General features: G+C 44.2%; 3 protein-coding genes across 4 annotated transcripts; 2 read left to right on the top strand and 1 right to left on the bottom strand.

Annotated features, from left to right (window-relative positions):
• The first annotated feature begins 917 nt into the window (after positions 1-917).
• LOC117836152 (uncharacterized) lies at positions 918-5102 on the top strand. The gene is made up of 10 exons (XM_034715527.1): positions 918-1076; positions 1163-1264; positions 1363-1428; positions 1533-1685; positions 1779-1892; positions 2312-2383; positions 2919-3002; positions 3099-3199; positions 3518-3602; positions 4435-5102. The coding sequence occupies exons 1-10, from the start codon at positions 1002-1004 to the stop codon at positions 4810-4812; spliced, it is 1230 nt and encodes a 409-aa protein (XP_034571418.1). The 5' UTR covers positions 918-1001; the 3' UTR covers positions 4813-5102.
• A 341-nt stretch (positions 5103-5443) lies between these two features.
• On the bottom strand, positions 5444-11994 carry LOC117836151 (phosphatidylinositol 4-phosphate 5-kinase 1). The gene is made up of 10 exons (XM_034715526.2): positions 11804-11994; positions 11157-11245; positions 9860-10906; positions 9051-9218; positions 8276-8441; positions 7915-8025; positions 7650-7837; positions 6987-7126; positions 6253-6418; positions 5444-5823 (listed from the first exon to the last, which is right to left on the bottom strand). The coding sequence occupies exons 2-10, from the start codon at positions 11192-11194 to the stop codon at positions 5544-5546; spliced, it is 2304 nt and encodes a 767-aa protein (XP_034571417.1). The 5' UTR covers positions 11195-11245; positions 11804-11994; the 3' UTR covers positions 5444-5543.
• A 3316-nt stretch (positions 11995-15310) lies between these two features.
• Positions 15311-20295, top strand: LOC117838160 (probable ethylene response sensor 1). Of its 2 annotated transcripts, none has more exons than XM_034718076.2 (6): positions 15311-15690; positions 16272-17217; positions 17560-17928; positions 18006-18272; positions 19429-19556; positions 19731-20295. In XM_034718076.2, the coding sequence occupies exons 2-6, from the start codon at positions 16312-16314 to the stop codon at positions 19963-19965; spliced, it is 1905 nt and encodes a 634-aa protein (XP_034573967.1). In that variant the 5' UTR covers positions 15311-15690; positions 16272-16311; the 3' UTR covers positions 19966-20295. The 2 variants fall into 2 exon arrangements, with proteins under 2 accessions (XP_034573967.1, XP_034573968.1); XM_034718077.2 differs by lacking the exon at positions 15311-15690 and adding an exon at positions 15806-15963.
• The last annotated feature ends 5173 nt before the right edge of the window (positions 20296-25468 follow it).

Below are 25468 nucleotides of genomic sequence, written 5' to 3' on the forward strand. Positions count from 1 at the left end.
TCCCACTGCAACATTGAACACATGTTTCATGCAACATTTCCAAAAAATTATCATATGTTGAGTTGGGGTTGAGCTCGTACGGGAAGAAATATTGCAACATGAAAAATTGATAGATGAAACAACAAAAGCCAACTATTGCAACATCGAAACATCTCAAAAAATCAATCGTGCAACATCAGACGATACGTTCATCCGCAACACCCGTGCGCATCTACAACGCTTGCAACATCCAAGAATCCCTACTGCAACATCGTGAGATACCTATTGCAACATGGCCGCCGCCCGATCCTTCCCCGCTCGGATCTCGCCGGGGTCGGGGAGAGGGCCACTGAATCCGGGGGCGTTGGGCGCTCCCGGTTGGTTGAGGACGCCGGAGTGGGGGGAGGGGCGCCGCCAGGGTGGGGGACGAGGTTCCCGGAGTGGAGGAGCGTGCCGCCGCCGGGGTGGACGAGGAGGACGCCGTGGTGGGGGAGCACGCCACTGTCGAGGTGGGGGACGAGGCCACCAGGGTGCGGGACGAGCCTGCCAGGGTTGGGGAGCATGCCGCCGCCGGGATGGATGAGGAATACGTCAGGATGGAAGGTTGAAGAAGAAATGGGGAAGAAGAAACAGTAGAAACGGATAAGGAACGGAGCGGTGGGAAGTGTCCGACCGTCCGGATGCCCTGACCATAGCGTTTTCGAAAAAAAAACAAGATGGGTACACTGTGCACGGGTGCACACCTGCCTGATCCTCCGACTGCACCAACCGACCTGACCACGGCCCGACCGGCCACCGCGACGAACGAGAACCGGAGCCGGCGAACCGCTCAGGGCCTGTGGCGCACGCGACTCGCGACTTCGCGAGGTTCTCCTCGCCGAACGATGCATGATCCAACGGCGGATACCATCCAAAGCCAGGCTCCGCCTTCGCATCCTAGACTAGGGCACCCAAACCCGGAGCCCTCCGCACACGACCCCAATCCCTGCGCAGCCAAACCCAAACCCTCCTCCCCTACGGCCATGGCCGCCGCGACGGAGAAGACGGCGGAGGACATCCGCCGCGAGCTACAGGAGCTCCAGCGCCAGCACCGCGAGGTACGTCCCCCTCTCCCTTCGGCGCTTCTAGAAGCCTCCGTACTCTCCGGGGCGTCTACCCTGACCCGTTCTCGTCCCCCTCGCAGATCACCGAGCGCCTGCGGGATCCCCGCGGCCTTCGCCGCGGAGTCCCCGGCGCTGGTCCTGTACCTGGAGGGCCCCGCCCGCTCCGCGGCTTCGTGAGACCTGTACGATTCTCGCCAACATCTCCTTCCCTTCCCTATCCCCCTCCCTTTGCTTTTTCTGTTTTTACCCTAACACATTTTGTTGTATATCTCTGATGTAGGCCGTGGTTGCGGAATCGGGGGATCAGCCCGCGCAGAAGCGGCGGCTGCTATCAGCCGTGGTTAAGGTTGGTATCGCCTTTGGATTTGATCTGTATTCTGTTTGTACTCCTCATGTTTGATTTTGTGGAAACTTTAAAATTTCGCTTGGTGCTTGATGTTATAAACGTAGGTCGATGGCGCTGAAACTAATGAGGAAGGTGAAAAGGCTGCTGAGGCGGAGGGGCGTGAGGAGGGTTCAGGTGCCGCTGAAGCTGGTGACAGGAGGGGTGTCAGCAATGGTGGGTTCAGGAGAGATGGGGGCCTGCGTATGCCGAGGAGGGTGGTGAGTAGGGCAAAGTGGGAGCTGGTTGTGGGTTTGCTTGTCATTGGGTTATAAGTGCTTTTGTGGAGCTTAGGTTGTACTATTTGATTGCAGGACTATAATTCACTGCCAGAGCCTGCTCCAAGGGAGCTCCCCAAGAATGATGATCCAAATATGGTGAGAAGGAATAAGAGGATGTTGGGCCAGCTTCTCGTTGGTACATTAGAGGTAAAGGAATCTTACGCACAACGATGATTCTGCAGTCCTTTGAACTAATGTTATACCTTTTCATTTTGGTTTTTATTATTCCTAAAAGAAGTCTGTATTGATTAGCTTTGGATTGCCCAATGTAAGCTTGAACATGTTATCAAACCTGCCAGTTCGGTATCAATACGAAGCAATGAAGTGCTCTACACAACTATACCGACTTATTCCAATTTTTAAGGATATGGTGTTATGGACACGGACATGTTGTCGCTGGTTATTGTTATTTTGTTGAAGTTAACTACTAGCAAAATTTCTAGGATTGACTCTGATATTTGAATGCTTGGTGTGCCACTGATTCTTAATTTTCTTCGCGTGGACATTCCTATTTGTGAAAAATTTAGTTTACCTGATTCTTGATTCTACTCATGTTTGCAATGCAGAAATTTCAGCAAGAGGACAAGAAATTATCCAACTCCGAGGCTTTTCTGCGCAGATCAGAGACACAGCGAAAGGTTTTGCTCATTTCTCGTTAAAATGACTAGTTTCCAGAGGGGTTACCCCTGCCATGTTTTAAGTACTACAATCTAGTGATTTTTTGTATATGCATATAATGCACTTGTTGGGCCTCATACGCACAGCACCTTTATGTGTGAATTTTGTGTGCATCAAGCATTGTCTTCTGAAGAAAAAGATTAGATTTAGATGTAAATGTGGCACACAGAATATCCTATGTTTTTTTATTAAAAATATCCTACAGGCATGTTGAAGTTCATTTGTGCTATGGAATAGCAAAGAAGATGCTTGTGCATATTTTGGTAAATTATTGAACAATGCCTCATGTTCATTCTAACCATCAGAGAAAAAGCCCATGATTCAAGATTATATTTTATAAATTCAAGGAAATCAGTGCTTCCTTTTGAAACTTGGTACTTGTCACATATATAGTTAGTTATTTTGGAGTCAATTTTTTTATGGATAGCTAAAAGTTCATTTAGCTTTTATTATACACAACTCATAGTGGATTCTGAAAGGGTTTTCTGAATGTAGGCTGAGCAAAAGGTTCGTGAGGAAAGTGAAAGGTTGCGACAGCAGGAGCGAGAGCAAATTGCAGAGAAGCGTAAGCGTGACATGGTAAAGACCTATGCATTGTTTAATGACTTGTATTCATCTGCCATAATTGCACACATTTTTATTTGACATTATTAATCCTTGGATGGCCTTGTTTAGATGCTTCGAGCTCGTGTAGCTGCTAAGGCAGAAGAAAAGAGGCTGGAGCTCTTGTACATGCAGTGGACTGAGCATCATAAAAAGCTGTCCAATTTTTTAAGGTAACTTTACTGATTTACATCAGTCCCCACTTTTAACTTAGATCCAGAATTGGGTTCCCTACTTTCTTCAGTTAACCTGTTTTGCATATTTGTTGTAGTTATTCTACTTTCTTTTGATGGATCTGTTATTTTCTGCATGCTGCAGGTTATTTTTATTTCTGGTCCAAAAGTGTCCATATTGACAATTAAATTGAGGGAAGATACATTCTAATTGTATGCAGACTTGATGTTTGATGACCATTAGTGCATTTGTTTACATTACATTGAAAATATCCGTTCGATGTTTGACTCTTATCTGATTATCCCCATGTTTGGCAGGACAAAAGCTGAACCACCTATTTACTACATGCCAGCTAAACCGATCATTGATGATCCTATTATTGTTGAGCAGAACAAGGAAAAGGTATATCCTAATCCTACTCAAACTAAGAATCGTAATTGTGCACACTCCTGTATTATAGTAGAAAATTAAACATGTCTGATGGATTGTGCACAATTTGCTGATGCCATATGGAATCCTGTTGTGGTTTTTATAACTCAGAATTTGGAATACTACAGACATGTACCTACTGATATATCCAATAACAAACATATACAAAATTGTCCATTTTCTGCTGTGATATTTGTGTGTACTGATTGGAGTGTAGACACTAAGGAAACGGCCAGGATACAAACCTGCAATCTTCGATGAAATTTTAAACTTGCTGTGATTAAACCTTACCTATAAAAATCCATTTGTTTGCTACATAGCTGTTCCCTGGTGAAAATCAAACTGCCATGTGAGCTTTTGATTCCTCCCTGATTGCGAAGTCTGGTTTATAACAGCATAAAAAATCAGTTTTTATTTGGCGAGTCATTGATTGTTTGGGAGACTCTAGTGTGTCCTGGGAATTAATACAACTTGCTGTTGTTGCTTAATTCCTTTTATGATATTGGACATTTTGATTGTTAGCTTTGTTGTTGCCATATCACCATGTGCTTGCAATTCCTAAAACCACCTTTTTATATGTTTTAGACAATTTTTTCTCTGTTGAGGCAGCACTGAGAGTATGGTGGATTGGTTCATACTCATCTTTCATATTATCATATTAGTTGCACCACTTGCTTTCAGATGTCTTGAGACCGCTTTTATATTTGAAGGGCGTGCTTGATATGTAGATTATTTATTTCAGTTGCATGTTCCTGTTTTCGGGATCATTGTTCTGGATCAACCTAACTTATTTAAAACACTGCAGGTATTTGAAGAATGGAAATCTGTGCGCAGGGCTGAGCTGACTCAGTTTCAAAAGCAAGTTGAGGAGCAATATCTCTCCAATGTTGAGAGGCAGTTGGAGAGAATCCAGAATGCCCGGAACGCTCGGAGGGCAAACGGTCCTGCTAACATGCAAGAAATGGACAAGGAGCTGGACACGCACAGAGCGGAGCATGGTCCGAAGACTCGGCGAGTTCCCGAGGAGGGGGGTGGCAATGATGAGGACGAGGATGTGGAGGACATGGCAGCAGAAGACGAGCTGATGGATGAAGTTCTGGGCATCAACGAGGACCCGTCCAAGCCATCTGAAGAAGCTGCCACTGATGGTGGCGAGCCGCATGCACCTGAGGAGGCACAATAGGCATGGCTGTTACGAGCTAGGCACTTTAGGCGTTCTGCATTTGGTATCAGATTAGTTGCCATCTTGGGACTCTGGGACTGTTTGTACGTGTAGCGCTTTTGAGATTCCCTCCTGTTCTCTTAGCCTTGTGTTTTCATACTGTTGTTTCGGCTGTTTGACGTTGGGGCCTACACTTGACTGTCGATTATTATCATATCATTGTATAATCGTTTGTAAACATTATGTTGTTGCCGCCATGGCTAGCGGCACTGGACGTTAAATACTATACGCATCTGCTATGCTTCGGTGGATTTCGTATGAACGCAGCGTGGCTATGCTACGGTCAATCTTCTGGTTAGGGTTCAGGCTTCCATCGGGTTTTTTGAGTGATGGAATTCGGCCCTGATTCCTGGTCCATTGCATCCTCATCCGTGATGCAGCCACTGTTGCTAGCGCGACTGCACAGTTTCTCGTGAATCGGCTGTTCCTTTTCACCGCTCTGCCGACGCGACCTTTTCACCGATCTGCCGACGTGAGACACCACAAGTCCACAAGGGGAATTTACTTTTAATATTTTTACAGTTCAAGTTCATTGTGTAGAAAGTTGACGATTGTTTGACCTCCTGCAAAGCAAAAATCCCCAGCGAAACGATTGGAGCTGCACAGGAACCGTGTTGAATAATTGAGAACATATTAACTTTTTACAGAAAAATTGGCGTAGCAGTACTGCTATTTACTATTCATTTATCTACTCAGTATTGTTCAGGGAAAACACTCTCCAGAAATTTTACAAATCGTTTTGCATATGAACTCGGGTCAACAGCTGATATTGAAAGGGGATCGAACTTGAGAGATTTGACTGCATGCTCGACCCTTTTCGACACGTTGTATTCCTGTAGTATGTCTATAATACCAAGGTAAAGAACAACATCATATTCCTCAATGTTGTCCGGATTTTCTAGTTCCGTGTTCATGTCCTCCCGCACTTTCAGAGCTCGAGCTGGCATATTCACCCCTAACTGCACACGGAACCTGAAAGCAGATTAAGGGTAAGCATGAATCGGGAGCAGAATTCATCCTGCTTATAGGACTAATAACTATGTAGGACTAATAACTATGTATAACTCGTATGCATATAAGTAAGAATATACAGTTCATCTCTGTTGAAGCTAAGAACCACTCAAGCATATTTGACAAAAATTTAAATCGAAGTGGTGAATAGCACTTTAAATTTAGGATATAAAAGAAAATCCTGGAATTCAAGGATGGTAACTAAAATAATAGAAACATCATAACATTTTCTGGGGAACGAGGGAAGAAAAAAAAAATTCAGATGGTTACTTGCCTACTCTGATTTAACACTCATATAGCATGCGTGTTATAGCAATCCACTGAAACATCTCAGTTTCAAGCTGGATCATCAGATGATTTGCTAAACTTTTACGGAGTAAGAACAGGTACCTTCCAGTCCCAGGCAAAACAAGATCGACTTCTTCATAGCCTGCTTCCGATGCCCGAACCATGCTTCCTCTTATGTGTGAACCACCTACTGTAGTACCTGGCTCATGAGCAACGAGCAGAAATCCTTTCCACGAACTTTTCTCCTCATATTGCAACAGATCAGTATCTGGTTAAGGCAAGAAACAATTTATTACTCCCAGCCTCCCAGGAAACAAAGTCAAAAGCTGAAGGTAGGCAACCGATTTTTCAACGCAAATATAATGTACCCCCTCTGTTATTAAATGTATGACATTTAACATCAGATGTTTAAGAACAGAGGGAGTAACATAGAATGTACAAGTAGTCAATCCAAGATTCTAGTTCCTGTTTAAGTAAAGGTCAACTTGAGAGAAACATAACATAACTAAAAGAAAAACTGTTGCACTTTTTTACCATTACATTACCTATATTTTATCTTTGACATTTTTTTCGCCATTTTTTGCCCAACTACATTATTTGGACATTGTAAGACCATTTTAAGCTCTCAAATAATACTTAGGGTGGTCCTTTTGTCGCCTCTACTGATATGATAGTCATAATGATATGTTTTGGCATGTTATTCAGTTGAATGTGGCTAGACTGACTGTGATGGCAAAAAACAAAATAGCACCTAACAGAAGACTAAAAAAAATGAAACGAGCTAAACTCAAGGGGCACATTGAAGATTGAGCGCATCAATATACTATCCACTATACCTGAAATTCCACTTTCAAGGCTGTTCTGGTGTGATGAGGATGTCTTCAGGTGAGAGGGAGCTCTAAAATGGATTCCCAAGAGCATGCTGTAATCAATAATAGACTGGGATTCCAGGAACATACAATCAAGTGATATTTGCCTGAAAATGGTCAGCAGAAGCATTTAACAGTTACCACTTACAAGTTATCATCAAATCTAACAATTATAAACCATTTATTCATCAATATTCAACATTTATTATCAATGAATGCATGGTAAACTAAGTTCTCAAGTACCAACTGCTTCCAGAGCAAATAATACAGCCAGAATTGTGAAGCTTAACCACAGACATGACCCACTTTGAGCTATTTCTTTGCCAACAAAAGAAACTCGTCAATGTATGCATTCTTCAATATCCAAAGGACAAAACTACATCAGTGTCAATATTGAAATAGTATAAAACAGTTCCATAGGCACCACATTGGGCGTAGAAAAAATTAGCACAAGTATTTTTCTTTCTATGTTTTTGTTTATCATATCTTATATTTCCATTGTGGGAGTACAAGTAACTTCATAAACAATAAGGTTAGACACTGAAGACTAGTAAAAGTACAAAAAGGTAACACCAGGAAAAGACTATTAAGGCGTATAGAAAACAATAGAGCAAGAAATTGGTAGCTTACCTAATAAGCGCATCCCGCCATGGTTTATCCACATGGAAAACATATGACAGGTCAAGGTCCTTTAGTGTTGTGTTCTCATTTATATTTTGTTTTTTTGTCGATCGGCCTTGCGTAGAACCCTTCAAGTCATACTTACGGTGAATTCGAAGCTCAGTGCAAAACATATTTCCCATCACAACAAAGCGGACCTGTACAGACCATAAATAACTATAACATATGTATACAGGCTTAAAAAAAATAACGCAACAAGGATGTGATTGTGCACCTTTCTTCCTCCTTTCAGAGTAATCCTGTGCACGCCAAAGAATTTTGTAATGAGCGTATTATCATAAGCTCTGACATGATTGTAATATTTTGGAAGCATCTTCAACAGTATCTGCAGCATTTATATATCAAACCAATCTGTAGTAGGCATATCTTATCGCTCGACAAACATAAATAATATTTTGCTTACTATGGATTTTTTTCTTGTTTTCTACGAATGTTTATGTTTACTAATACCAGGATCACAAAAGCAGCACTGTCTTATATGCAACAAAATTTTCCAGGCTATGTAATATCAGCAGCTCATCCAAACATTAAGAACAAATAAAACATACGCTAATAAATATTCTTGAAGACAATACCTTCAGCTCAGCTTTTCTCAATGTTTTAATGACAAAGCGTTCATCCTGTGAAAGATAGAAAATACTGCCACTTTTCCCGGGTGAAGAAAGCTCTTTTAGACTGTCATCACCGCATAAGGACATCATGTAATCTGCAGCATCAATATGAAACATTTCTCGTAGATTCCTGAAAGTTTGAGTCAATTAGCTACAACAAAAATGATGGATTAATATGCAGAATATGTAAAAGTTCCAAGACAATAAAAGATCCTCTATAGTATGTATGATCGTGTATTAGTTTCTACAACTGTTGCGCCATACAGCTAATATACTTAAAACCAATTAAAAAATAATTCAAGAGGAAAAAAATTGCTGCAAACAGAGAAATATGATATGGACCATTTTTCTTCAGCTTGAGGCTTTGAACAATGATCTTATGAGCTATGACATGACTCATGCTTTAGATCAGACAAACTACTTCAGATTACAATTTTCTGATAAGGTTCTTTCTAGTTTCTAGCTCTTATTTGCATACAATTTTCTGAAGAAAAACATAGGCTGCCTAAACAATGTATAGCTTCTTTTTTGTTAAACAAATCAGCCATTGTTCACATTATCTTCTTTGCCATCTTCTATAGTTAATTAGGCAGGGTGAACTGCAGTAGACCTTCATAGTTAAATGGAAATGAATTAACCACTTTTTTAATATCAAATTACATCCAGTAGTAGTGAGTATTAACAGAACAGTATGAACTGCTAGAACCTTGTACAAGTAACAAGCTGAAAAGAGGCATACCGGAAAACCATAGGGCAATAATCCTTCCAAAAGAAATTGACAGAGCAATGTGGAGGGGTATACTGCGAGCCCTCAGAAGGGAAGTACATTCTTATCCGTGCTCGAGGTCCAAAATCATTTGAACGGACTTCACGCAATGGGACAGGGGTGATTTTTCCTACAGTATACCTGAATAACAATATTGTGGGGTTTACGTTACAGAAAGGACTGGGAGTAGGTAAATAGTTACTGAAGTGTGTGGGACCACTAAATTAAGCTACTGAAAATCATATTTTGGTTGCAACATAGCTACAGTACCCTCAAATAAATATTACAAGGACAAACAAACAATAGAGTAAAATTTAGGAGATACGAATCTAGCATGTGAAAATATGCCAAAGAAACGTGAAAGTGGCAACTATTTATATATGTAAGAAGCGGCATGGAATATCTAATGTCACTACATTTCCTTCCCAAAAAGAATAAGAAAGTTACATATTTTATCCAATGTCAAAACTATTCCCGAAAAGAGAATCCTTACACTGGCTACTTGATTCTTGAATTAAGTAATGCTGTGCTCATAAATAAATATGAGTTCTGTATCTGAAAACTATAAGTACACAATCCTGAATGCATGGGTTGGTACTTTCAGATGTGGTAATAGCATATCTCATCCTAAATAGATATATTCGAAGGGAACTCAAAAAGTAAAACCACTACAAAAGCTGGTTTCCGACAGGAGGATATATTTTTTTCCCTAAACACACAGGGTAAAATAAATGAACTCAGATGACACATAATTGCAGACACTAGTACAATTAAGCACTTACCTGATGCCGAGTTGTAGATTAAGCATTAGGTAATAGCTCCTGTGGCCTCTGTAAATAGTTTCCATGGGCCCACCAGCTTGTTTTTGCAAGGTCTGGTCATGTGATTTACTGCTATCTGGCATTCCGGAATCATGACCTTTTGGCTTTTCCGAGATAAGTACTCCTTGTACATATTCCCGTTCATAGACTAATACTTTATCAGCTACATTATCTTGGAGACACTCACCAGTTGTCAAGGGTACAGTGGATGAATCTTCAGACAGGCGATTTCCAGAATTATCATCGAAAACTGGTGCAGTGCCATTTGAAATACGCCTGGGTCGATGGAAAAGGCTGCGTATTCTCCATGTGTTGCAAAGTTTTTGCAATAGAAACAATAGTCCACTATTGACATTTTCATTACCAGAACTTGAGGCACTTGAAACATCATGATCTGTTACACACTCAGACACTTCAAGGTTACAAGGCATTTTACTTCCTGGTTGATAAAACATACCATGGCCATCCTTGAGTCCCCTGTCCCATGTACCAATGTAACATGCTCCTGATGAATACTTGCAAAAACCTTTCCCATGAGCCAGTCCGTTAAGCCAATTACAGTCAAGAGTATCACCATTTGTCCACTTCATCACTCCTCTGCCATTCATTTTACCGGATTTCCACCTTCCAATGTAGGTGTTACCATCAGCCCATGTATATTTACCAAATCCGTCTGGCAAACCCTCATTCCAGAAACCTTCATAGGTATCAGAGTTGGCGTAAACCATTGTGCCCATTCCATGCTTTTTGTTCATCCTCCAAGAACCTTTATAAAGAGAGCCATCAACTCCTTTGAAAGTGCCTGTTCCATCAATGAAACCTCCACAGAGATCTCCATCATATGAAGCGCCAGAAGGCCATTGAATTTCTCCTCTACCAGTCATCTTGCTTGTATCCCATTCGCCATAATAAAGAGTTCCATCTGTCCACATATACTTTCCAAATCCATGAGGAACTAAACCAGCGAAGTTGCCAACATAGATGTCACCATTTGGAAGGGTACTCCCCCTAAACAGAAACACAAAATAAGGCTACTAACACTCGCTACTTATATTACAAAATGTCCGAATAGTAGAGCTTATAAGCTTTCCAACAACTAAATTGGAAAATATTTTTTTTTAAAAAAAATGTTAAAGTAGTCAATCAGCAGTGGACAGTGGGTGCACACAAATCTAGCTGTCATTTTATTGAGCTTTTCAGTTTTTTTAAAAGTGCTGAATAGCCTTCTATTTTATGATGAAAATGAGAATTAGCGCACCTCTGGATGTTCCCCGTGCTTGCCTCTCCAGTGGCCATGCCAAGGTTTACTAGGATGGCTCAGAAATGGCAAAATACATTCAGCAAGATCTGAAATAAGATGAAAAAAGGCTGTGATTCACGGTGGGTTCAAAATAAACGCCCATTGAAAGGAAATACAGACTTGATCCCAGCAAGATTTCCAGACAGATTTCTACTGGAATCAACCCTCATACTATATTACCAGCTCACGAACCCACTGAACTGTTACCATGAGGGTAACTTCAAATATATAGTATTGCTTCCAGATAGAAAAAAGAACTGCGGTCTCCAAAAGAAAAGTTCAGCGAGCAGGGCACGAGTACTAGGGACTAGAGAGTGCAGTCTCCCTTCAGTAGAAGCTTGCAACTGATGCATTTCTAACTCTATACTATGCATGATGATGCTTTCGAAAAGCCACTTTAATCACGTAGCTTGAAAACTTCTAAACCGCTCGAATTCCACCCAGCCTCGGGGCTCGATCAAAGCAAAAGGTTCTAAACTGCTTGAATCCCAGCGCAAATGGGCGCCTCGGCGACAGCATCTCTAAGCAAAGCGAGCAACCAGGGACAGGTCTCGCGGGCACCATGCATACATAGCTCACAAGCAGCAGCAGCAGCCGGAGCTCACCGCCGCCGAGGGAGATCGCGCGGAGCCGACACGACGCCCCATCCGACCAGGACCAGCCTCCGGGGAAGGATCACAGCAGCGAGAAGAGAAAAGAGAGGAGGGGGGAGAGGACAGGCGAGAGCCAGAGAGGAGGGGAAAGGGGGCAGGAGATCGAAGTGGACAGGGCAGGGGCGAAGGCGACTGGGGCCCGGCGGGGGAGGGAAGGGGGGCACGGTGCGGTGGGGGCGCAGGGTCGGGAACCACCACCCCGTTGCGCGCGCAAGTGGCCGAGCTGGCGCCGACCAATCCCAGCGCGCGCCACGCCCCCACCCGGCCACCGGGGACCCGGGGCCCTCGGGATCTTTTTTTGGGAGGGTTCCCTCGGCTTCCCTCCTCCCTCCGCCAGTCCGCCGCCGCCTGAGACTCCCCGCGATTGGGGTAATTCTCTCGGGCCTTTCGGCGGCGGCGTCAGCCAATCATGGAAAGCGACGGGACGGAGGGGTGGCTCATGGCTGGCCGCTGGCGGGCGGGATCAGATTCGGCTCGATCTGCCAGTGCCAGGTGTGTGTGCTGGCAGGTGGCAGCGCGGACGGGCGTGCGGTGCCGGGCGCCGGTGCGCGGACGAGAGGCTTCCCCGTGCTTTTACCGTGACCGCGCGAGCGAGGGCGGGCGCATGTGGGCGGTCGCGGCGGCAGGCAGCGCCGGGCGGTGCGGGGGTTCCCGTGCGTGCATGTGGGCCGGGGCCGGTCACTTTCGGCGGCGCGCTGTTGTTCGCCTGCGCTCGCTTCGACGGAGGGGGTTGGCTCGGGCGCTTGGGCGCTTGGTTTGGTTACTTGGAAGCGGGGTGCTTTTTTTTTTTTTTTGGCGAGTTGCCGTGGCGTGGGCGTGCGAGCGGAGCGGGTTCGGTCACGGCGGCGGCATGCGCGCGGCGGCGGACGGCGACGGGGAATCTAATCGGGGGCGTGATCTCGGAGTGAGGGGACGCTTGGGGGGTTTGGGCTTTGGAACTTGGGAGTATTATAGTTACCGGTTCGCCATCTGGGCCATGTGCGTGAAAGGGTATTCGTTGAGAAGATATTTCTGAGCACAGGAGAGTGACGTAGGAGGACTCCTTGAACATTCCATTTTTATCTCCTGGTACTGGCCCCCTGGACCCAGCTTTCTTACTGCGGCATGGAAACTGGTTGAGAGGATGGCAAAGGTGGAAGAACTTCCTGTTTTCAATCAAAACAGAAAAGAAGGCAATGGTGGAAGAACAGGCGGGTTCTCAGCCTGACAGTGAGAAAGCGAAACCACTTTGGCTTCTACCGGTAATAACATTTATTTTTTGCCATTTTATTCACCCTACACTTCCTCCCAATCTCTTTATTCCTCCTTTTCTTCTTGTAGAAGTACTTTTGTTCCTTGAAGGATAGGTTTTCTAAAAGAGTCTATGAAAATTTTAAAAAACATATGGCTTCTTATATCCGATAATATTACATTCCAATAGGTAGAGATGTAGAACTCAATATGAAGAAAATTAAACAAAGCCCCTTCAATCTTGCTTGTTTGTTCCTTCAGCCCTTCGGTGTTGCTTGTTCAAAGCTTGAAGATCCAAAGCCTTCGACGATGCCTTTCATGAAAATTTGGTTTTTCATTGTTAAATAATCTCCTCTTCGAAGTCAAGTTGCAAGCTATTCACCGACAAGAGACATTGAATGTTTTATCTCAAGCGTATAGCTCTCCTCGTTAAGATCCGCCCACTTTTATCTAAGATGGACAGATGGCACTAGAATAATAATAACTAGCCTCGTGCAAAGGAGAACCCTAGCTCATGAGCCATGCCATTGTGAGGATGATGTGTGCAAAACATCACGATGGTTTGCAGGGAGACCCATCCATTCATGATTTTGCGATTCCACGATACACGAATAAGGTTGTAATCTCTGCAGTGGTTGGAATGGAAGATTCTTAAAAAAAATGTGAAGAAATAAGGTTAAAAGATGCTTTACCACAAAATAGCTAATAGTGAATTTTGGCCTATTGTCATTTGTCTTGTGTTTGTGCTTCATAGTTGGCTATAGAGAGGAAATGGTGTAGATGCAACATTGTGATGAAAACCACCACCTTCTTGGTGAAGCAAATTTTACCTTGGTTGAAGAAATACGTAATGCACGATTTCCTCTTTTTCTCAATAAAGAATAAAAATGATTTTGATCTTTCATAGATATTGTGTAGTGGGCATGCTAATACATATAAATTTGTAGTTTCTTATTGGCGGATACAACTTATTTAGGCAAGCATCTTGCCTACAAACAGAATAAGGATTTCCAAAGATAAGAGGATGATCTTTTAAGCAAAGAGCTAACCACCTATATGCTTCTAAGGGTGATCCCAATAACCACGATACTTTTAAACCAACGTCATAGAAATACAACCATTAGAACACATCAGCTAATAAAACCGATCAAATGCCCACATATTTATCTGACACATTTGGGTTACCTCCTTTCAGCATAGGGTGAAGAAATATATCTGTTTTCCTCAATACTTACGAGTAAAGCACCTACAAAACATGTAATACACTTCCATGCTCAATTGTTTGACAAGGTATACAATAGTCCAAATTGCAGAAAACATTTTACATTTATTTCTGGCATCTGAGTACGTTTACCGGATGTTTTTAACATTAAAGAAAAAATACACAAATATACATTGGCAAGATGCGTAATATCATTTCCGTGTTTCAAAGTACATTCCTCTCATTTTTGCGCCACTGCTCACCATTGGTAGCACATCAAATCTGGCTTTTGTAGCTACCCCTCTGTCCTAAGTGCACTTTTAGGATTTGAACATGAAATTAGTATGGATAGAAAATAACAATATTACCCTATGTACAGGAAATATATGACTAAGAGTAGCAATAATCATGATTGGAATAGATGCCATGTTTCACGTCCTGAAAGAAACGAGAACGTTTCACTCATGGTGGATGGCTGAACCGCTGGGTGTTTGGAATTTTTTTACCAACGGGACCCACGTGTACAGTGCACAGCTGGCTGGTAAATTTTACCGTGAATATTACTACTGCGTTTAATACGGGACGTTTTTTAAATCCTAAAATTGCAGTTAAAATGAGATGGAGGGAGTAGCCAAAACCTAGAGAGAGAGAGAAAACGAGACGCAGAGGCGTGGAGCTCGTGCAGAATTCCGGCGAAGCTCCTAACATCGACACGAGTCAAGTCAACCGACGCCGCCACTACCTGGCCTGAATGCCAGAGTGTGCAGCGCTCAAGCACCCAACATAGCAACCTACCGTCATCCATTCATCCGTCCCCGACGCCGGCGGCGGTGCGCAACCGTCTTCCCCTCGTTCAACCACAGAAGTCCTCCCTCCAGTTCACAACCCGCTAGCCCCCTACAGGCTACAGCCGGCCCTGGCCGGCAACGGCCGCGGCCGCAAATTGACCTCATCCGGCCGGCCACGCGCTTGGCTGCCGCTCTCCCGCGCTGGCCGTCATCGTCCACCTCGGCGCGGAGGCTGGACACCGGAGGCAGGCAGCTCAGCTCAGCTCGGCAGTCAGCACAGCGTACTAGAGACAAACGGGGCCCAAAAAGAAAGACCAAGGGGGTGTGCAAAGGCAAGGGGGGAGGAGACTGGGAGAGGCCAGGACCAGGAGCAGTGCACCATACTACCACCACCACCGCCTACCGGCCGCGGTTGGATTGGACTTTCTTTTCCCCTCCTTTTGCGGGGGTTGCCGTGGTGGGAGACTTGACGACTCCACTGGCTGCGCATCTGGCTGCCTCCCCGCCCCTTCGCTTCCCTTTTCAGCGCCGCTTTCCCTTTCACCCTCGCCGCTCCTCGAGTCCTTTCCCCCGCCTACCCTTTCGGCCCCGCCTCGACGCCGCCGCCGCCGCCGATCGAGGTACTGGCCCCCCTGCCCTCTCCATCGCCTCGCGCGCGGTCTGGATCTGGGGTTTCTCTCCGTTTCTCGGGTTGATCCGGGGGGAGGAGCGCTGGGGGCTGGTGGGTGGGTGGGCAAGGGGGAGGGGATCCTAGGGCTCGCGCGGGTGTAGGCTTCGGGCCTTGCTGGTGCGCTCCTCAGCGTGCTTGGTTCCGATTGCTGCTGGCTGTGGCTGGGACCGAGGCATCGGTGGGGGGAGCGATTGGCTACTGTTCGCTGGTGGAGTGGGGAAAGGTGATTTTGGCATGTCACGCTATTTACTTGTTGCTAAAATGGGATGGGGTACTGAAACCCTTGCTCTAGATGGCAAGAATGGGGGGTCTGAGGGGTGTTCGGAAATGGGAATTGGAGTGGCGAGTAGTCCATCTTGCTCAATTTACATGCTCTACTAGTATGCTCTCTGTGTTAATGGGCTTACTATTTGAGTGTCGATCGCTGTGCATTTCCTGTGATTTGAGATCGGAAATGGTGTGAGCTATTTAAGGGGCAAGTGTTATGGGCCTAGGCAAAGGCAACTCATCTGTATTTTTCATGTTCTGCAGGAAATGTTGCGATAACTGATGCAATAGTAAAGCTTCCTGGATGGACGGATGCGACTGTATCGAGCCACTATGGCCAACCGACGATCTGCTCGTCAAGTATCAGTACATCTCGGACTTCTTCATAGCCCTCGCGTATTTCTCGATCCCGTTGGAGCTTATCTACTTCGTGAAGAAGTCGTCCTTCTTCCCGTACAGATGGGTCTTGATCCAGTTTGGTGCGTTTATAGTTCTCTGTGGAGCGACCCATCTTATAAACCTGTGGACTTTCACCACACACACCAAGACCGTTGCTATGGTCATGACCATAGCGAAGGTTTCTACGGCGGTTGTGTCCTGTGCAACAGCTCTGATGCTTGTTCATATTATCCCCGACTTGTTGAGTGTGAAAACAAGGGAGTTATTCCTGAAGAATAAAGCTGAGGAGCTTGATAGGGAGATGGGATTGATAAGGACGCAGGAGGAGACCGGTAGACATGTTAGGATGCTTACCCATGAAATCAGAAGTACACTTGATAGGCATACGATTTTGAAGACCACTCTTGTTGAGCTAGGAAGGACCTTGGGTCTGGAAGAATGTGCATTGTGGATGCCATCTAGAAGTGGTTCAAGCCTTCAACTTTCTCATACGCTGCGCCACCAGATTACTGTCGGTTCATCTGTACCAATTAACCTTCCTGTTGTCAATCAAGTGTTCAGTAGCAACCGAGCAATCATTATACCCCACACATGTCCTTTGGCACGGATAAGACCACTTGCAGGGCGATATGTTCCGCCAGAAGTAGCTGCAGTGCGCGTACCTCTTCTCCATCTTTCAAACTTCCAAATAAATGATTGGCCAGAGCTTTCAGCTAAAAGCTTTGCAATCATGGTTCTGATGCTTCCATCTGATAGTGCAAGGAAATGGCATGTGCATGAGTTGGAGCTTGTTGAGGTCGTTGCTGATCAGGTTGATGCTCTATCTCTAGCTATGGTTATTATAACATTGATGCTTGTAGTAGGGGAAATACATGTTTATTATCTTTTCAAAGTTATATGATCAATTGCTCACCAATCATGATCAGTCAATTAAGACGTCCTTTCAGAAGTACGATGTAATGATGACAGGAATACCTTCAAATTATTATCAAATTCTTTGTGAAAGCATATGATTCTGGAACCTACTAGACAGCTGCAAAAGACAGATTCCTTTGCTTGTTTATCAATCCAAACACCTTTCTCAAAGTTAATAAGTTGTTAAATGGTTTTGCAACCAGATATGTTGTTTATACCTCTTCTTTTGTTTCTTCAGGTAGCAGTTGCACTATCTCATGCGGCTATCCTTGAAGAGTCCATGCGGGCACGTGATTTACTAATGGAGCAGAATGTTGCCCTGGATTTAGCTCGAAGAGAGGCTGAGATGGCCATCCGTGCTCGCAATGATTTCCTAGCTGTTATGAATCACGAAATGAGAACACCCATGAATGCAATAATAGCCCTTTCCTCCTTGCTTTTGGAAACTGAGCTTACTCCTGAGCAGCGTCTAATGGTGGAAACAGTGCTGAAAAGTAGCAATCTGTTAGCAACACTCATCAATGATGTGCTGGATCTTTCCAAACTCGAGGATGGAAGCCTTGAATTGGAGATTAAAGCATTCAATCTTCATGCTGTTTTCAAAGAAGTATGCACCTTCTGTTTCTGATATCTAACATCTATATATACGATGCAGCCAACTAAAGTTCCTATTTGGTATTACAGGTGATGAGTTTCATCAAACCAATAGCATCTATCAAGAGGCTCTCTGTATCGGTTATGTTGGCACCAGATTTGCCGTTATCTGCCGTTGGTGATGAAAAGAGACTCATGCAAACTATTCTTAACATCTCGGGCAATGCTGTTAAGTTTACCAAGGAGGGACACATAACACTTGTAGCTTCAGTTGTGAAGGCTGACTCTTTGAGAGAGTTCAGAACTCCAGAATTTCATCCAGTTGCAAGTGATGACCATTTCTATTTGAAAGTTCAGGTAATGTTCTAGAGAGGCCTGCGTGAATAATTTGTCTTGGGCTTGCCAATGACTTGTATGCGCATTGTGTTCCAAAAATGTAGCATTCACAACCAGTTTCATTTCTTTTAAAAAAAGAAATCACAAATGAAACTGTGAAACTGGAACCATCCATAATCCATTTGGTTGTCCCATGTAATAGTTCATGAACCCTGATTGCAGCTGTGTCGATAACTCTCAACTAATTCATTGCACAACTCTAACAATCTTTTCTCATGTTTTATGTGCGACTAAATTCATCATATACTCTGGGTTTGGATCCACTATGTTAGCCTCACAGTGAACTATTCCATGCTTAATTGCTTACCAAAAGAGGGATTTTCTTGAAATCCTCTTGACTAATATTTGCATTTATCCTAATATGGATAGTTACCTATTGCTTGTAACTATTCGTATGTGTCTTGGTCATTAATTCCATTTACACCATTAAACTGGATTGGACTGTTCAGTTGCTTGATAGTCCAGTAGTCCTTAAACTTTGTAGGCATCAGTTCCATTTAGATCCATGTACAATTGTCCAATTCTTATCAATTTTACAAAACAGACGGCACCTGATCAGCTGTAGCTAAATATTAGTTTGCTGGTGGGTACCGGTAGTACTGTAGCTGTTGGTAGAAGATGTCTGTAATTTTGATCTTTTCTTTGTTCTTAACGTTGAAAGGCGTAAGAGTTTCTACTGGTTGAGCCTGATGGTATTTGAAATCTGATTAGTTCTTTACACCATCGGCACATTAGTTGGCTATAGGTTGCATCTTTTTGGGTTGCCTGGGTTGAATTAGTCTCAGGACTGACATAGACCTATATCGTATTAACAAAAGATAAAATAGTCTTGGACTCGAAACTTTTTTGTGTTTGTCAAAAAACAGAAAACCATTCTAGGTCCCAAATCAAGGTATCATAACATTACTCAATCTATATTACAAATCACAGAGGCTTACAAAAATTCCATTTTAGTTTGTACTACTGATCCTGGGTTTCATGCTTATATAACTGGAAAAGGGTTTCATATTTACTATGAACATGGGATTGACAAATGAAGCAGAGGTTTACTTTTGTGCTTAGCTATTACTATCAGTTGCCATTGCTTTACATTCTCTGTTACTTCACTATTTTGCAGGTAAAAGATACAGGCTGTGGTATTAGTCCTCAGGATCTACCTCATGTATTTACAAAGTTTGCTCATCCTCAAAGTGGAGGAAACCGAGGGTTCAATGGTAGTGGTCTTGGCCTTGCCATATGCAAGAGGTAGTTCATTATTGCAGCTCCTTGTAATTCCTTCTGCATGGGGTTGTTTTTGGTAACTCAAACTTCCTTTTGAGCGGCCCAGAAAAGATCTTTTGTACATTCTAGTGCTGGATTCATTGGTCAAGTCATTCATTCACACTAACTTGGCGACATCTCTGAAAAATCCCATTTCAGGTTTGTTAGTCTCATGGGAGGGCACATCTGGCTCGACAGTGAAGGAACAGGAAGAGGTTGCACCGCAACATTCATCGTCAAGCTCGGCGTGTGCGACAACACAAACACCTACCAGCAGCAGTTGATCCCTCTAGTCTGGCCAAGCAGCGCGGACTCCAATTTGTCTGGTTCAAAAGCGCTCACCGATGGGAAAGGATCCGCTTCCCTGAAATCGCGGTACCAAAGAAGCGTATGAGCTTACTGTAAATGATGATTGACGGCGTAGCGCCAAGTAGGGGACCGATTAGTTCGATCTTCTAATTTTGTTTGTAACCCTGTCATAGCAGGCATATAATGTACAAATAATGTAAAGCATATGGAGTCTGCGGCTGTGTACCTGGGGTGGCAACGCTGACTTGCTTCATTGAGTAGTATATCCTACCAGCGGATTGAATTGCTTGTTCCTGGGGGGTGGGCGCTCGTGCGCGACCCCCGTAGCTCGTTGTTTGCTCTGTTGTAATCCCATTATATCCATCGTGTAAGATGAAATCCGTGCAAATAGCGCGGGAAGCAAGTTTTTATGTCATTATCTGGATGTTTTATTTTAAAATAAATAGATAAATAATTGTATTTAGTCATGTCATCAGACCAATATATTATCATATATCTTTTTTAACGTGAATTAAAGAGGAAAGATAATACCTTAGATATAAACTTATTTTTGTATTTACTGAAACAACATAAAAAATTATACATTTTTCACATGAATATAATGGTTTATATTTTTCTATTTATGATGTACATTTTTGTTTGCTACGAAAGTAATAAATAGAATTTAATTTTGAGTTTGATCCTTTTAGATGTTATTATATCAAAATCTCCTTTTCTTTCTTTGTTCTTTAATCACCGGATGCTACAACCCCATACTACATGCATGATCCCATTTTGGCATATGGTTGTTGCACCTTTTTCCCAATTATAAACTCTACCCTTGAGTCCGTAAATAGTGCTCATCACCTCTATCTCTTGCTTCTGTTACGAAGGAGCGCTATCCGCTACGTTGTGGTCACCAAAGATACATCCTTGATTGTGATTGTTGTTCCCTCTTGTAGGACATGCTATGGCACGCATGCCAAACATCGATTTTCTTCACTATTTAATACGATTATTTTGGAATTGCCGCCTTGTGGTTGGTGTTGCGGCCCTCAGGTTACTCCACCACATCATCCACTATGCTATTAGATCCAACCACTATTCCATCAAATCGATACCCTCTGTCTCCTTGTGAGCACTCTATCGCTCAATTGCAGGCAACAATTGCGGTAAACTAGTGAGTTTTAGACCGTGGGATAGACATGTTGGTTGTATATTTTTTCTCATTAGTTTAGTTACAGCTGTTAGCCTAGCCCTACTTGTCAGTGGTGGCAAAGGTCGACAGCAAACAACAGCACACAATTGCATGCATAGTTCATCCTCTCTTGCTCTCTCGTGGCATATGAAAAAGTTTAAACTGTCGCAGGAAGATTGTTGTGCTGGTCAACATGATCCTTTCTCAACATGGACGCGTGTCAATGGAGCTGGCTACAATGATAATGGTCGTTGATCACTACTATAGACAGGGTTATCACGAATGGGTCATCATTGGCGTAAGATCCAAACTGGTGGTGATACATTTTCACCGCCAGTTCATGAGTAGCTAGCGCGTAGTGGAGGTTGAAACCGGCGGTGAAAATGTACATCACCGCCAGTTCCATCCACAAACCCGCGGTGAAAATTTGGAATCGATTTTCACCCCCGGTTCGTGGTATGACCCGTATGTGACCACTAGCCCTTTTATATCATATCCACATCCATCCCCTTCTCACCGTCAATACCCCCCTCCTCCCTTCTACCTTCGCTCGCGCACCTCTCCCTCCCCGCCTCTGATCCCCTACCTGCATCTCCCTCCCTACCTCTCTCTCGCCCCCTCCCCTCCCACCTCCTCTCGCCTCTCACTGGCAATGAAGACTAGCGACGGCGCACATGGAGTGGGCAGGGACTATGGGCACGGGTGGGTGGCGGCAGCAGCGGCGGTGGGCGCGAGCGCGGCATGCAACAACGACGACGGACTCGGGCCACGATTGCGGGCATGGGTGCGGGATGCAGCGTCGTTGCGCGGGATGCAGCGGCAACGACGGGACTTTGTCTCCCCCACGGTACACTACCCCCCCTCTCTCCCCTCTAGCGTGGCAGGACTCTGGCGGTGCCTTTTTTTATTTTTAATAGGCTTCACCGTCGGTTCATGGCCCGACGGTGATGGGACACTATCACCGCCGATCCAAATCCAATTGGAGGCCAAACCGGCGATGATGTTGGGTTTAGGGCTAGTGGTGATAGGCCGATCTGGAGTAGTGGATGGAAATGTGTGAGGTTTGCGCGGTGGCCTCATCATCATGCAAGCACTTAGTGAAGCTGGTCAAATTTGTCCCAAGTGTTCTACTTCTCACACGTCCCAATGGCTATGGTAACCGCCTCACTATCACTGGTGCCGGCATGGCCCTCTTTCATGGTGATTTTGTCATCACAATCCTTCATATGTTTTCTCCTTCTAATCTATTGCCTACACTATGGCTTTGCTGCCTTGCACAAAGTGGCGGTTTTGAGTCTGTTGGTGTTGCACAAAGCTGCATGTGTTTGTGATGCAACCTGATCCTTCCTGTATCTGCACTTCCGTTGCCGGGTGTCCAATTTACGCACTTTGCCCTTAACGCACACGACTTGCATATCTCTGCTCTTCCATCTCACTACTGTTCTATCTTGTGGCCCTGAGATGCCAACTAAAGTCTAGCAAAATGCTAAGTTTGGTCTCTTTGCAAAAACTACACGAACTTAAATTGGATAAGTTTCGATCACATCACAAAGTTACATACTTTAATTGAGAAGATCAATTTCCAAACACTTTATCATTGATATTCGCAAGGGTGACATACTCGGAATATGTTAATTATTATTTTATCATTGATATAGAACCTTAAGTGTTTAGAAATTAATGCTATTTCTTCATATTAATTTTTTATATAATAATTTAATTTTAATTAGAAATATTTAATTTCATATTCAATATTGATAAGTTCACCCTCATTGATTTTACATTTTAATTATATGCATTTTTGTTCAGCTAAAAAATATGTTAATGCATACTAACAACACCTTTTATAAGTTTGGCATAATATTTTTTTAAGCCACTTGTACTTGTTTAAAAAGTAAAAATGGGCTAAAAAAGCATAGACATACATGCTTCTCTACGGTTGTTGAATACATGAGCATAAGCGCAGAAGAAACCTAAGGTTCCAGGATTTCTCTTGTGGACTTTAGTCTTTTGATGATGCTAATAACATAATTCTAAAATTTGATTCAATTTTAACTAATGAAAAAATTTAACTAATGAAAAAATAAGTTACGTACACACTTGAGAAGCAACAGACATGTCACGATCAACTACTTTTATTGACAAAAAATAAGAATTATTGATTGGAACTTAATACGTTGTTATTGTAATGTTTGGACTGTAGGTGCATCAATTTGCCAAACTATTGCACTAAATTGAACTTTTTACAAGTTTTTGGACCAATATGCACCCACCTATCAAATTATTGTACTAAATTGAGCATTTTACAAGTTGTTAGACTAATTTGCATGCACCTGATAAGTTTTTTAATAGATTAAATATTTCACAAGTTGTTGGACCAATCTGCACCTACCTCGCAAGTTGTTGTATGGTGGGTGTAATTTACTCAAAAGGTAATGACGAGTTCACAATCCGCTACTGTAGGATGAATCGACGCCGTCGTCTCCGGTGGATCGCTGCTGACATCCGAATCCTTTGTCCCGTATTCGCTCCCTCCCAGCCGAGGAGGGCGGCGGCTTGAGCCCTAGCTGGGTCCTCCTCGACGTAGGGCACCTCCAACACCAGCACCGCCGCAGCAGGCCATGAGCTAGCACTGGCGCACCCATCCGCGTATCCCTTCTGCCTCTCCTTGTTTCCCAGGCCCCGTCGTCAGCACCATCTTGGGGTCCGCCGCCGTAAGGTGCCTCAAGGACGCTCCATCCTGCGCTGCTCCGGGCCTCCAGCTACGTCGTCGTCGCAGTCCACGCAGGAACACCCACCCTCAACAACCGGCTCCAGCTAGCGCTACGACGACTCCGACACACATCGCTGGACCTCAACGCTCGGACCGACACAGCGACCACGTCGCATGATGCAGGTGAAGTAGCACAACTGGAAAACTGAGCATTGATTCTAACTCTAAGTACCGGTTGATTTTTGACCCGGTACGGAGCCAAGAATTGAACTAGCCGATCAAGAGGTCTCTGTCTTGTCCACGAGACGCAGCACTAACTTTTATCCACGTGACAATATTGCACGAACAAGACAGGTTAGCTATACCTATCAGTATCAGCTCAAAAATGAATGCATCGATGGAGACGCGCGTGGAACGTTAACGCATCGCACGGCGCCTGCTTGCCACACCTCTGCCAGCTATGGCCTAAGCTTGTTTCCATCACCTTCAATAATTCTGAGATGGCATATATGCATCAACCGGGTTCGAAATTGATTCATGCACCAACATCAAATTATTAGCTTTTATCACAAGTTTGATTTAGGACCAAAATTAAAGTTGCATGCGCGAGCATTGGAATCTTCCCTAACACTCGAATTTTTCATCCACACGATCTCAGATCAACGGCTGCGATTTAATTCTCTCTCTACACCTTATCTTTACCATCGCCTTCCTCATCCTCACCCTGTTGCCAGAACCCATCGCAGCGCCGCAGATGCGCAGGCGGCGCCGTGTGCGACCCCACCTCCACCGCCACCCTCCACCACAACCCGGCACTAAATCCTCGCCCAATGTTGCTTCTACCCCGATCATCTTCTTCCTGAAGTCCATCTGTGATCCCCCGCTGCAGATAGCTCCTCGCCTGGCTCTGACGGCGTAACGCCGCCTCTGCCGCCGCTATTGCTAACCAATTGACAATTGACGCCCTGCCACCTTCACAGCCCAACCGGGAGGTCAACCACCACCCAGCTTCGGTGGCGTCTCGCTGTCTCGACCGCCGCCACCGCTGGCTAGCGAGCCACCGCGGAACTCCCTCTACACCCAGTTGCAACGGGTAACCCCCACCCTAAACCCAATCCTAAACCCTAACTTGCCAGAGGTGAAGAAGAAGCTGTTGTTGGAGGTTAAGAGGAAGCTTTAGTAGCTAAATTCGAGTGCGGGAAGAATAAAATTACTCGAGTGTGATATAGCAATTGCCAAATTAAAACTAACTATATTTCGAGGCAGAATGATTACCTCTGCAAATATGATGATTCTGCCTCGGCAGATGATCATCACCAACAATTACATTTTGTCTCCTTTCTGTTTTATTTGCAATGGCATATATCCAATTACATTTGAGCTAATACACATCAATCTGATATATAATCGGAAGGTAGCAACAAGCCAATTACTATGAACAAGCGAGTCACGATGTAAGAGATATGGATACGAGGCTGACAGGGCGATATTACTCTTTTTTGAAAAAAAAACCCGGCGATATTATTCTAGCTAGCTAGGCTCCAAACGACTTGATGCGCATGGTGCGGATGGATCCACGTCGTCTGCTACGCAGGCAACCACACGCCTACTGTCCCTCTCGTCCTTGCACTCTGCCTCGTCACTGATCATGGCCTGCCTCCGCTCTACGCCTCTACTTAAAGCTACCAGTAGCATGCA

Source organism: Setaria viridis, chromosome 9 (assembly GCF_005286985.2).
Source record: "Setaria viridis chromosome 9, Setaria_viridis_v4.0, whole genome shotgun sequence".
NCBI classification, from domain to species: Eukaryota; Viridiplantae; Streptophyta; class Magnoliopsida; order Poales; family Poaceae; genus Setaria; species Setaria viridis.